Source organism: Rattus rattus, chromosome 17 (genome assembly GCF_011064425.1).
Source record: "Rattus rattus isolate New Zealand chromosome 17, Rrattus_CSIRO_v1, whole genome shotgun sequence".
NCBI classification, from domain to species: Eukaryota; Metazoa; Chordata; class Mammalia; order Rodentia; family Muridae; genus Rattus; species Rattus rattus.
Window position 1 is genome coordinate 25,741,761 of NC_046170.1, and position 13,510 is coordinate 25,755,270.

At 43.2% G+C, this 13,510-nt stretch overlaps 1 protein-coding gene across 1 annotated transcript; it reads right to left on the minus strand.

The window, feature by feature from the left end:
- Positions 1 to 400: 400 nt before the first annotated feature.
- Positions 401 to 10,395, minus strand: Dpep2nb (DPEP2 neighbor). Its single transcript, XM_032888152.1, has 2 exons — positions 10,329 to 10,395; positions 401 to 687 (listed from the first exon to the last, which is right to left on the minus strand). Exons 1-2 carry the CDS (start codon positions 10,393 to 10,395, stop codon positions 401 to 403), a joined length of 354 nt encoding a protein of 117 aa, XP_032744043.1.
- Positions 10,396 to 13,510: the final 3,115 nt, after the last annotated feature.

Here is a 13,510-nt window from a genome sequence, read left to right on the forward strand (position 1 = left end):
TACTGCTTATTTCTTCTAGTTTTAGGAAGTCCAGCCAACCTGGCTTGTGCTGGTGGCTGCTGGCATGATTCAGAGCAGAGTCTCCTCATAGAGGCAGCCCTAGCTTGGTCCCTCTGTATCCTCTCTCTGCACTTGTCTCCTCAACTCAGCAGACCGCTCCTTTCTGCTGCACAAGAAGAGACTCTAGAGGGCCGAGAGGTGGGTGGGCTGTTCAGAGCAGCTCCATCCTGAGGCTCCTTGCTCATGGCTAGTTGACTTGCCGAGAGTGCAGGCAGAGCAGCTAAGATTCTGTCTACATTGGTGGTCAGTGGAAGGCATTGCTGAAGAGGGCTCAGCCTTCTGAGGCAGCTACCAGCCTTTCTTCTCTTCGCGGACGCTCAGGCAGCATGCTTCTGTGGGGTTACCCTTTGCCACCATGCTTCAATTTAAGACGAGGAATTTTTGCACTGGGACACCCTAGATCTTGATCTGACTCTTCCTGAACTCGCTGTCTCTTGGGAGCCCTCCTGGGCGCTGGCTTCTCTTCCTCAACCTTCACAGGTGTGGGAAGCGGTGCATCCCCATAGACACGGTAGCCTCCAATCAGACAGTATGTCTCTCCATGCCAGGCCATCTGGGCTTGTGCGTGCCCTTTGTAGAGGACGTGGTAGTATCCGGGGGAAGAAGGAGCTGTGGGAGGCACGGGCGCTGCAGGGAAAACCAGAACTCATCAGTCACTTCCGCTTTCTCCTCGGTGCTCCAGGACCACACCCCCTTCCTGTTTCTGGCTGAAGCCCACCTCTCTGCTTGGCATGCCAGACACAGCCTTGCCCTGCCTCTATTCTGGGTCCCCTTGAAGGGCTGCCTCTGTAAAAACACTCGGTTTCTGGGGAGCCAGTGGGAGTCGTGGGAGGGCCCGCATGTGTGGCCCATGTCCATAAGAATGGTAGAACCTCGAGCTAGCTGCAGTTGAGAGCCCTCATTTTCTTCTCCCACAGATGAGAAGGGTTTTTCAAGGTCTGCCATCCCTGAGCTTTAATGAGTATGTTTGGAAAAGAGGTGTAAGATAAATTTGTTAAGAATTGGTCCCATCCTGGCTGGCAGATCCTCATAGAACCTGTTCGTTCTAACTTCCTGTTTCAACCACACTTGACTCTCGCCTGATTTTATCTAGATCTTTTTTTTTTTTTTTTTGAGACATTGTCCTAATATGTCCTAAAGGCCATAGCTGCAAGTGGCCTTGTACTAACACAACACACACTCTTGTCTCTGTTGCTGTCTCTGTCTCTGTCTGTGTGTGTGTGTGTGTGTGTGTGTGTGTGTGTGTGTGTGTGTATGTGTGTGTGTGTTTGTGTATACAGGGTCATAGGCCAGAGGAATGTGACCAGTCCTGTCACTTTTCTTCATGTCTTTGAGGCAGAGAATTTCCTTGAACATGGCATTTGCTCCCTCCCTCCATGCTAGGAATCACCAAGGCCCACGAATTCTTTCTTGCATTCTTTTTTTTTTTTCCTTTTCTTTTTTTTTCCGGAGCTGGGGACCGAACTCAGGGCCTTGCACTTGCTAGGCAAGCGCTCTACCACTGAGCTAAATCCCCAACCCCCCACAAACATGCCACATACCTTGCATTACAGGTGCTCCTGAGACCATTCCGAGCTTGTTACCTGTGATCCAAATTCAGGGCCCCACACATGTACAACAGGCATTCTTTTTTTTTTTTTTTTTTTTTTAAAGATTTATTTATTTATTATATATAAGTACACTGTAGCTGTCTTCAGACACACCAGAAGAGGGCATCGGATCTCATTACAGATGGCTGTGAGCCACCATGTGGTTGCTGGGAATTGAACTCAGGACCTCAGGAAGAGCAGTCAGTGCTCTTAACCACTGAGCCATCTCTCCAGCCCCACAACAGGCATTCTTAAACATCAAGCTATCTCTGGCAGCATCCCCCACCCACTCCTGAGGCAGTCCATGATGTTATGACTAGTCTGCAACTCTTGGGCTCAAGATGTCTTCCTGCCTTAGTCTCCCAAGGAGTGCGGTCTATAGGCTTGATCCACTGTCCTGTCCTAATTTGTCACTGTCAAATACTGAGAGCAGACAAGAGGTCCAGAGACAAACTCCAGGTACCAAGTTTACTCTCAAAGACACTTTTTCATATTGACCTAACCTCTGGGACACCCTTTCTTTATCCTCCCCACTCCCATCTTCTCAGAAGCACCTGCAGGTCCTCTAGTCTCCCCATTTGTGTGACAACATCCTTTCTTCTGGTACTCACCAGCTCAGACTGGCATGTGTTTGATGGTGGCCAATATCTGTGTTTTCTATGATGGCATGGTAAAAGTACCTGGATCTGAATGAGGTTTTATCAGAAGCCTTTAACAACTCTCCTCCATGACACTTTATCATTTGACAAATAAGCACAGTTGGTTTAAGTTTTTGTTTGTTTTTCCAAGACAGGGTTTCTTTGTGTAGTCCTGGCTGTCCTGGAACTCTTGAAGACCAGGCTGGCCTCGAACTCAGAAATCTGTCTGCCTCTGCCTAGTAAATGCTGGGGTTAAAAGAGTACACTACACCACTGCCCAACTACCTAATCTTTAACTTTGTAAAGGCTTATTTGATTTATTTCTAGGAGTGCTTTGCTTACATGTGTGGCTGTGTACTCTGTGTATGCTTGGTGCTCAAGCAGGTCAGAATAAGGTATTGGATTCCCTGAACTGGAGTTATGAATTGTTATAAACTGCCGAGTGAGTGCCTGGAATCAAACCTGAGTGGTTTGCAAGAGTAACATGTGTTCTTGAGCACAGAGCCATCTCTCGAGTACCCAGACACTTGGTTTTATTCTGAGTCTCATCAAGAATCTTGGTACTGGAGAGATGGCTCAGAAGTTAAGGTTATAACCTTGCAGAGGACATGGGGTGCTTTCCCTGCTGTCCTGTGATGGCTCACAACCACCTGAAGGACTGCTTCTAGGGCATCTAGCTTCTGTGGGCTCCTATATCGTGTGGTGCTCATAAACCCATGCAAGCAGTAAATATTTCTATCTGTCTGTCTGTCTATCTTTCCATCTGTCCATCCATTCATCCATCCATTTATTTATCAATTATCTATCTGTATGGATACCTTGCCTGCATATATGTCTATGGGTGACTGATGCCTAAAAAAGTTAGAAAAAGGGCATCAGATCCTCTGGGACTAGATTTACAGACTGTTGGGAGGTGCCATGTGGGTTCTTAGAACTGAACCCAGGTTTTTAGGAGACAGCTTTTAACTGTGGAACCATCTTTATAGCTCTGGTAATAATTATTGTAAATAGATTTATTTTATTTCCTACACACACACACACACACACACACACACACACACACACACACACACACACACACAAGTATGATGACTGAGGAGTCTCTGGAACTGGAGTTCCATAGCATCCACCCTGGATGTTGGGAACTAAATTTGGGTCCTCTGTAAGAGTAGTACTGTTGAGGTGCAGGCCAAGCCAGTGAGAAGAAGAGATAGGGTTTCTGCCTGCCTGCCTGCCTTCCTATGCCCTCTGTTCTGTTCCCAGATACCCAATCTGCTGCCACTCCTTCCTGCCACACTGCCCCCCACTCCCCTGCTGCTGTGCCCCTGCTTCCACCTGAAGTGGATACCTGCTGCTCAGATGTAGACTGGACTACTCAGAAGAACAGTTAAGAGGCCTGCCTGCCCTTGGAACCTTCTCCCATCCCAAAGACTCAACCCACTGCCACCTCTTCCTGCCCCCACTTCCATGTCCTGCCCCCACCTCCAGTGGATGACTGCAGCTCACTCAGGTGCAGGCCACCCTACTCAGAATAACAGTTTGTAGGCCACACCATTTAGAAGAACAGATAGGCGAACTCAGACAGACTCATTGATGGACCAGAGGCCATGCTAGTCACAGAACTCCAGCCCCAAACTCTGGCAGAGGCTTCCTATTGTGACAGAGACTACACCAAAGACTATGCTAGACTTCCAGATAGGTGGCCCACCCATGGACCTCCTCCACTCTCTCAATGAACCTCCCCCACTATCCCAATCCTCATTTCCCTTGTCATCATTGTGTCCTACCCCACGCCCAACCCCCAGTTTGGGCAAAGACACCCTGATGGCCCAAGGGCCACACTAGCCACCAGAAGTCCAGTTTCCAGCTCAAATAGAGATTCCCTGTTGGACCAGAGGCCATGCTCGCTGCCAGAAATCTAGGCCACAAAGATCAAAAGAGGAAATGAAAACCAAGGAACAAAACACTCAACCAACAAAGACAAACTCAGAAACTGGTACCTTGATCTATAATCACTCCAAACCCAAATGCCTAGACACCAGTGTAAGAGCAAAATGAACAACAGTCAGGACACTATGTCACCACAGAGCCCAGCTATCCCACTACAGTAAACCCCGACTATTCCCACACAGCTGAAGCACAGGAAAATCAACTTAAAACAAACTTTATGAAGATGATTAAGGTCTTTACAGGGGAAATAAATACTTTAAAGGAATCCAGGGAAACAGAAACAACTGATTGGAGGAGATGAATAAATCTTTAGGAAAGCTAAGAAGAAACAAACAGTTGCAGGAAAGAAAGAAACCCATTCAAGGCCTGAAAAATGGAAGCAGAAGCAATAAAGAAAACACAAACTGGGGTTGGGGATTTAGCTCAGTGGTAGAGCGCTTGCCTAGCAAGCGCCAGGCCCTGGGTTCGGTCCCCAGCTCCGAAAAAAAAGAAAAGAAAAAAAAAAAAAAGAAAACACAAACTGAGGGAATCCTGGAGATGGAAAAATCTAGGTAAGAAACATGAACTACAGACGCAAGCATCACAAATAGAATATAAGGGATGGGAGAGGATCTCAGGCATCGAAGATACAATAGAAGAAAAAGATACATCTGTCAAAGAAAATGTTAAATCTAAAAAATTTCCTTGACACAAAACACCCAGGAAATCTAGAACAGTCTGAGAAGACCAAACCTAACAATAAGATAGAGAAAAAAAATCCCAGCTCAAAGGCACAAATATATATATATATATATATTTTTTTTTTTGGTTCTTTTTTTTCGGAGCTGGGGACCGAACCCAGGGCCTTGCGCTTCCTAGGCAAGCGCTCTACCGCTGAGCTAAATCCCCAACCCCAAGCACAAAAATATTTTTAACAAAATCATAAAAGAAAAAAATTCCCTAAGCTAAAGAAGGACATGCCTATAAAGATATAAAAATCTTACAGAACATCAAGCCAATGGACCAGAAAAGAAAGTCCCCCACCACATAATAATGAAAGCACTAAACATACAGAAGAAAGAAAGAACATTAAAAGTTTTAAGGGAAGAAGACCAAATCACATGCATAGGCAGACCCACTAGAATTACACCTGACTTCTTAACAGAGACACTGAATGCCAGAAAGGCCTGGATAGACGTCCTGCAGATTCTAACAGACCAGAGATAGTAGCCAAGGTTACTCTCCCCAGCAAAGCTTTCAGTCACCATAGAAAAAACAAGGTAGTCCATGACAAAGTCAAATTTAAATAACATCTATCCACAAATCCAGTGCCACAGAAGGTACTAGAAGGAAAATTCCAACATGAGGAAGTTAACTACACCCATGAAAACACAGGAAATTATATATTACACCAACAAAACCAAAAGAAGGGAAGTGTGCACACAAACGCACACACACCACCACCACCACCAAAATAACAGGAACTAACAATCATTGGTTATTAATATCTAACAATGGACCCAATTCCCCAATCAGAAGATGCAGATTGGACAGGAAAACAGGACCAATCCCTCTTGTCGCATTCAAGAAACAACATCAAAGATAGACATTACATCAGAGTGAACGGTTGGAAAAATATTTTCCAAGCAGATGGATTAAAAAAACAAGCCGGTGTAACTATTCTAATATCTAACAAAATTGGCTTCAAACCAGAATTAGTCAAAGACATGGGGAAGGACACGTCACGTCATACTCATTAAAGGAAAAATACACCAGGATGATGTTATGGTTTTTGATGTTGTTGGGGCACTCGGAATTTGCTCTGTAGACCAGGCTGATCTCAAGCTTATAGAGATTCACCTACCTCAGCCTCCTGAGTGCTGGGATTAAAGGTGTAAGCCACCACTGCTTAACTTAATTTCTTTCTTTCTTTCTTCCTTTCTTTCTCCTCCTCTTCTCTCTCTCTCTCTCTCTCTCTCTTTCTCTTCTCTTTGAAACAGGGTATTTTTTGTGTGTAGCTCTGGCTGTCCTGGAACTCACTCTGTAGACCAGGTTGGCCTTGAACTCACAGAGATTTGTCTTCCTCTGCCTCTTGAGTGCTGGGATTAGGGGTGTGTGTCACCATGCCTGATTGACGCTTAATTCCTAACCTTACACATTGATAATTGAAGACTTCAGTACCCCACTCTCACCTTATGAACCAAATGGACCTAACAAATATCTACAGAACATTTCACCTGATCTCAAAATAATCTACCTTCTTTTCAGCACCTCATGAAACTTTTCTCCAGAATCAGAACAATACAAAGAACAGAGTTGGTTCTTTGAGAAAATCAACAAGATACACAAACACTTATCCAAACTAGCTACAAGGCAGAAGGAATGTCCAAATTAACAAAATCAGAAACCAAAGGGGGGACATAACTGACTGTGAGGAAATACACAGAATCATTAGGTCTTACTTAAAAAGTCTGTACTCCACAAAATTGGAAAATCAAAAAGAAACAGACAGTTTTCTTAGTAAATAACACTTGTCAAGATTAGATAAACAATTTAAAATAGACCCATCGACCCTGAGGAAGTAGAAGAATTCATTAAAAGTCTCCCAACCCAAAGAGCCCAAGGCCAGGTGGTTTTAGCATAGCATTCTACCAGACTTTCAAAGAATAGCTAATACCAATACTCTTCAAAGTATTCCATAAAATAAAAACAGAAGGAACATTGCCAAATTCATTTTATGAGGCCACAGTCACCCTGATAACCAAACCACACAAAGATTCAACAAAGAGAATCACAGACCAATTTCCCTCATGCAAAAAATTTAAAAAATACTTGCAAACTGAATCCAAGAACACATCAAAAAAATCATCCACCATGATTAAGTAAGCTTCATCCCAGAGATGCATGGCTGGTGCAACATAGAAAAATTTGTCAATGTAATTCATCACATAAACAAACTGAAAGAAAAACAAACACAGGTTCATCTCATTAGATGCTGAAAAGCCTTAGACAAAATCCAAATAAAGATCGTGGAGAGATCAGGGATACAATGGGCAAAATTAAGCATAATAAAGACAATACATCACAAGTCCATAGTCAACATCAAACTAAATGAAGAGAAACTCAAAGTAATTTCACTAAAATCAGGAACAAGATAAAGCTCTCCCCTCTCTCCATTTCTATTCAATATAGTACTTGATGTTCTAGTCATAGTATTAAGACAACTAAAGGAGATCAAAGGGACACAAATTGGAAAAGAAGTCAACGTATCGCTATTCACAGATGATATGTTAGTGTACATAGGCGACCCCATAAATTCTGCCATGGAACTACTACAGCTGATAAACACATCCAGCAAAACCTTCAGCAAAGTGGCTAAATACAAGATTAACTAAAAAAAGTATCAATAGTGATCATAAATACAAACTACAATCAGGCTGAGAAAGAAATCAGGGAAATATTCCTCCATCACTGATGAAAATGCAAACTTGTATAGCCACTTAGGAAATTAATATAAAAATTATGAATCGATTTACCTCAGACCCAGCTATCCTACTCATGAGCATATACCCAAAGGAGTCTCCATCCTACCAAAAAACCCACTTGCCCAACTGTTCATAGCAGCTTTATGCATAATAGCCAGAAACTGGAACAACCCCAGATATTTGTCAACCAAAGAATGGATAAAGAAAATGTGATATATTTACACAATACATTATTACTCAGATGTTAAAAAATGACACCCTGAAGTTTGTAGGCAAATGGATGGAACTAAAAAATTAATCCTGGGTGAGGTAACCCAGACCCAGAAAGATAAACATGTATGTACTCATAAACAGATATTAGCTGTTCAGTAAAGGATAATTATCAGAGACCTAGGAAGTCTAAGTTACAAGAAGGGCTCAAGTTGGGAATGAATGGATCTCCATGGGAAGGGAAGTAGAATAGATTTCACTGGTAGACTGGGGTCCGGAGTGGGGGAGGAGAACAGGAAGGATCACATCAGGGATGGATGGAAGGAGAGAGTTGGGAGAGATGACTGGAATTTGGAGGGAAGCATTTAGGGGGCAAGGTAGAAAACTAGTGTAATAGAAACTCCCTGGTAAAGACTCCTAGTAATGGAGGATACACAGCCTGAGCTATCCATCTTTTGTAACCAGGCAAGGCCTCGAGTGGAAGGACTGGGACACCACCCGAGCCACAAAACCTTCAGCCTACAATTTATCCTGCCTGCAAGATGTGCTGGGGTAAGGGTGGTGCAGAACATGGGTGAGTGGCCAGTGACTGGTCCTACTTGAGACCCACATCACAAGACAGAGCCCATGCTTGTCACTGCTTGGGAAGCCTGGGAAGTCTAGAGGACCTAGGATGGAGCCAAACACAAAGGGGCAGAAAATCTATTAAATGATTCCTAATAATATTCTACTATACTTGTAGACCACTCTAGCATGACTGTCATCTGAGAGGCTTCAGCTAGCAACTGATAGCAGCAGATAAGCAGATACTGAGATCCGCGGCCAAACACTAGGCAAGTTCAGGGGATCCCTCAGAAGATGGGTCCTGGATTGTAGGAGCCAGGAGGTCAAGGACATCACAAGAAGATGACCCACAGAACCAACTAAGCAGGTCTCATAGAGACTCTCAGAGATTCAAGTGACAATCAGGAAGTCTGCATGGGTCTGACCAAGGTTCTCTGAATATGGTTATGGTTGTGTAGCTTGGTGTTCTTGTGAAACTCCTAAGAATGGGAGCAGGGGCTGTCTTTGATTATTTTGTCTGTTTTAGGGGACCCTCTTTCTCCTACTGGGCCGCCTCACCCAGCCTTGATTCTGAGGATATATGCCTAGTCTTATTGCAATTTGTTATGCAGTGTTCAGTTGATATCCCTGGGAGGCCTGCTCTTTTCTGAAGGGAAATGGAGGAGGAATGGATCAGGGGGAGAGGGGAGATGATGGGGGTGGGGAGGTGAGATGGGAGGAGAGGAGTGAGTGGAAACTGTGGTCAGGATATAATATATGAGATAAGAACAAACAAACAAACTAACTAACAAATGAATTCTTTTTTTTTTCTTTTTTTTTTTTCAGAGCTGGGGACCGAACCCAGGGCCTTGTGCTCGCTAGGCAAGCGCTCTTCCGCTGAGCTAAATCCCCAACCCCACAAATGAATTCTTTTTTTTTTTTTCCGGAGCTGGGGACCGAACCCAGGGCCTTGCGCTCGCTAGGCAAGCGCTCTACCGCTGAGCTAAATCCCCAACCCCACAAATGAATTCTTAAAAGAGAGTGGTACCTGCACTTCTTAACCACTGAGCTACCATGTTGATAGCTCCTAAGCAGTAAATTAAAAAAATTTTCTGAGGGCTGGAGAGATGGCTCGGTGGTTAAGCCTGCTATTCCAGAGGTCCTGAGTTCAATTCCGAGCAACCACATCATGGCTCACAACCATCTTTAATGGGATCTGATTCCCTCTTCTGATGTGTCTGAAGTCAGTGACAGTGTATGTATGTACATTAAATAAATAAATAAATAAATAAATAAATAAATAAATAAATAAATAAATAAAAATTTCTGGTGCACACCTCTAATTTCTGCCCCTGGAAGGTGGAGGTAGGAGGATTGCCACAAGTTGGGGCCATGGGTAGAGTTGTAGGCCAGGTGAGCTACATACTGATTATCTTGAAGGAAAAAAAAAAGTTGAAGGTGCCACGCATGGTCGTGCACACCTTTAATCTCAGCACTCAGGAGGCAGGAGCAGGCTGATCTCAGAGTTCAAGGCCAGCCTGGTGAGTTTCACGATAGCCAGAGCTACATAGTGAGACCCCTTCTCAAAAAGGGGGATGGGTGAGATAATTTTATAGCTCAAAGGGAAAGCTAAGTTGATAAAAATTAGGAGTTTTATAAATAAATAAACAGTTGTCCAGAGATAACATGCTATTTGTCCTCAATATTGAGCATGAATAGTTGGTCTACGGGTCAGTGTTACACTATTTTTTGTAATCATGACTAGAGAAATTCTGAGGGGTTACAGACAAGCCTAGGAGGAATATACAGTTCCCAGTGACATTATATGTACCCCAAAGGCTCTTTGTGCAGACAGATGCCTAGTATAGACTTACTTGAATAACAGCCTTCACAGGGGACAGAGGACAAGTTAGAGTTAATATAAAAGATTCGATCAGTCATTCTCAAACAGGCAGACTTGTATGTTGTACAGAAACAATAGGAACATTTCCTTAAAGGATCTAAGTTGCTGTAGGTATATTGCCATGGAAACTATGGGGTGTGATGTCATCACTACCTACTGAGGTCACATATGGAACCTGTGACTTGAGGGATAGTCTTCCAAGCCTTGATGCTTAAGGGGAGCAGGGCAAAGACAGAAAGGAACTCTGTCAGGGCTCTTCCACCTAGCCTACTTAAGCAGCACTGGGTGAGCACAGCTCCATTTGCTCCTGGAGGGTACAAGAAACACAAATTCTGATATTGGTCAGAGTGAAGTTTAACCTAATAGCAAAACTGTACTTCCTTGCCCAAGCAATAGAAAGAATAAAGTTGGGTGGATTAGAGAGCCAGAGAGGAGTGAATATGGTGGTGTTTATCTTCAGTCCCATTTCTTGAGTTTGAGGCTAGCCAAGGCAACATAATGAGACCCTGTCTCAAGAGAAAAAAAAAGTTGAATCTGAACAAGTGTAAAAGGTATACAGTTAGCAAAAATAAAGAGCTGGGACTGGAGAAATGGCTCAGCAGACAAGAATCTATCTATAGGACCTGGGTTCAAGTCCTAGCATCTACATGGAGACTAACAACAGCCTGTAACTCCAGTTCTGAGGGGATCTAGAACCTTCTTCTGGCCTTTGAGGGCACTGCATTATTATGATGCTCAAACATATATGCAGGCAAAACATCCACAAACATGAAATAAAAATCGAAAGACCTCATTATCAAACAAAAAACAGGCAGACAGGCTTTTATTGACTTTGTTCTGTCCAAAGAATACATTCATAGAACCTTTATTTATTTATTTTTTTTATAATTGAGAGCTCAACAATCTGTGGAGGTAGAGCTATATTCAGAGTGCTCACCTGGCCTGCATGAAGCCCTTGGTTCCATCCCCCACACCACATAAGCCAGAATGGATACTCTTGCATGCACTTGGGAGTGGATGCAGGAGGATCAGGAATTCAAGCTCACCAAGAGTTGTTAGAGTCTGAGATTAGCTCCGCAAACAAACACTGATCTCAGTCAGACAGAGATGATTTATTGAACACATACCCAAATGTTGATCAGGTCAGGGATGAAGCTCAGAGCTATCTGAACTACATCAGACATTTCTCAAGGCAGGTTTATAAAGGGGGTTAAAAAAAAAACCCATCAAAATTACAATGAGCTTATATGCAGGTAAAGGAAGTGCTGCTCAGTGGTCAGCTCTCACTCAAGCCATTTTAGACATATCAGTTCACACTGACTTTTAATTTGATGGGCCCTACATAAAGCTTTGTGAAATTTCTTTTTTTTTTTTTTTTGGACCTGGGGACCGAACCCAGGGCCTTGCACTTACTAGGCAAGCGCTCTACCACTGAGCTAAATCCCCAACCCCGTGAAATTTCTTAAGATTAACAAACCTCAGAAAATAACAGGGGATGTGGTCAGCATGACCCTGCTCTGAGTAATTTTTTTCTGTGTCAATGACTGGCAGGCATATTACAGCAACAATATGAAATAGCTAGCAGGCATGAAACAAAATGGCTACAGCTATGCTGGGGGTGGTGGGAAATATTACTCAACAGTATTTTCCCATCAAATGCATGGGCTCCTTCCAATAAATGTAGGAGTAATAAGAGGCTGGGGTAGGAGGACTAGGAAGAGTTCAAGGTTAGCCTGGGTTAGAGTAAGACCCTTTCAAACTACTAAAACTGAAGCTGGGTGTGGTGGCATAGAGGCATATGTGAGGCATATACTAACACGCCCAGTTTTAATCCCAGCATTTGTGAGGCAGAGGCAGGAAGAGCAAAGTTTGAGGCCAATCTGGTCTACAGATCAAGTTTCATGCCAGCAGGGTTACATGAGACACTGTCTCCAAAAAGAAAACCAACCAACCAACCAAACAAAAACAAGAAAACAAACTTAGGTTCCTTCTACCCCAGTCAAATTCAAACAATGAAATCTCCTCTGGCCTTATCCAAGGTCACACAGATAATATATTTGCTTTTAGAAAAATTATTTTTTACATTTACTTCTTGTTTGTCTGTCCCTGCGTGCGCCCATACTGCAGAGAATGGTGTTGAGGTCAGAGAACAACTTGAGGTAGTCTTTCACTATGTGGGTCCTGAGAAGGAACTTGGGTGTCAGACTTGATGCCAGGCGTCATAATCCATTTAGTCATTTCACCGGCCCTGGAATCAGTATTTTTTTTCTAGCAACACTATGGCTTCATATCATTCATGCTGGGATTTCATATTTATAAGTGTTGTAGGTCATTATATTTAAAATCAGGAGGATGTTAAAGGTGCTGGAAGGGAAAACAGTTCTTGCCAATGATTTTACACAGTGGGATTGGCAGCATATTTTTTTGTAGAAATAATATAGAAAACACGCTCATGACACAGGGACATAATACCAATGGGCAACCCTTTCCTTTCCCTTTTCAAAACAAATAGATTGGAGATGCAGTAGTAGAGCACTTGACCAACAAGCTTGAGGTCATTGGTCAAATTGCCAGTGTGGCAAACAACCATGACCAAAAGAAACAACAGCAGCAACCACAAAAAACAAACAAGGGCTTAGATCGATGGTTCAGTAGGTAAGAGTGCATGCTTGCAGAGGACCAGAGTTTGGTTCCCAGCACCTGTATGGGGACAGTCACAATTGCATGTAATTCCAGCGTTAGGGGAACACACACCCATGCACATGCACGAACACACACACAATTCAAAATCAGTCTAAAAAAAATCAAAGCAACACAACCCAAGCCAACAAATCCCATGTGGTAGAGTATAAATCATTAAAATCTACTGAATTCTCTTCAAACAGTGGTTACTATTAAGGCTGTCCCCACAAAACCACTATTAGCTAAGTGAACTCAGAGAGCCACCTGTGTTTTGCCTCCTGAGTACTGGATTAAGGCATGTGCCACCACCACCAGGAAAGGGACCCTGTCTTTAAAAAAAAAAAAAAGAATGGAAGATTACTAGGGACCAAGTCCATTGTGTGATATATAGTGCCAACTTGTTTCAAAACACACATACAAATAATTTTTTAGAACTCATGATGTGTGGTCCATTGAGATAGCTCAGTGGGT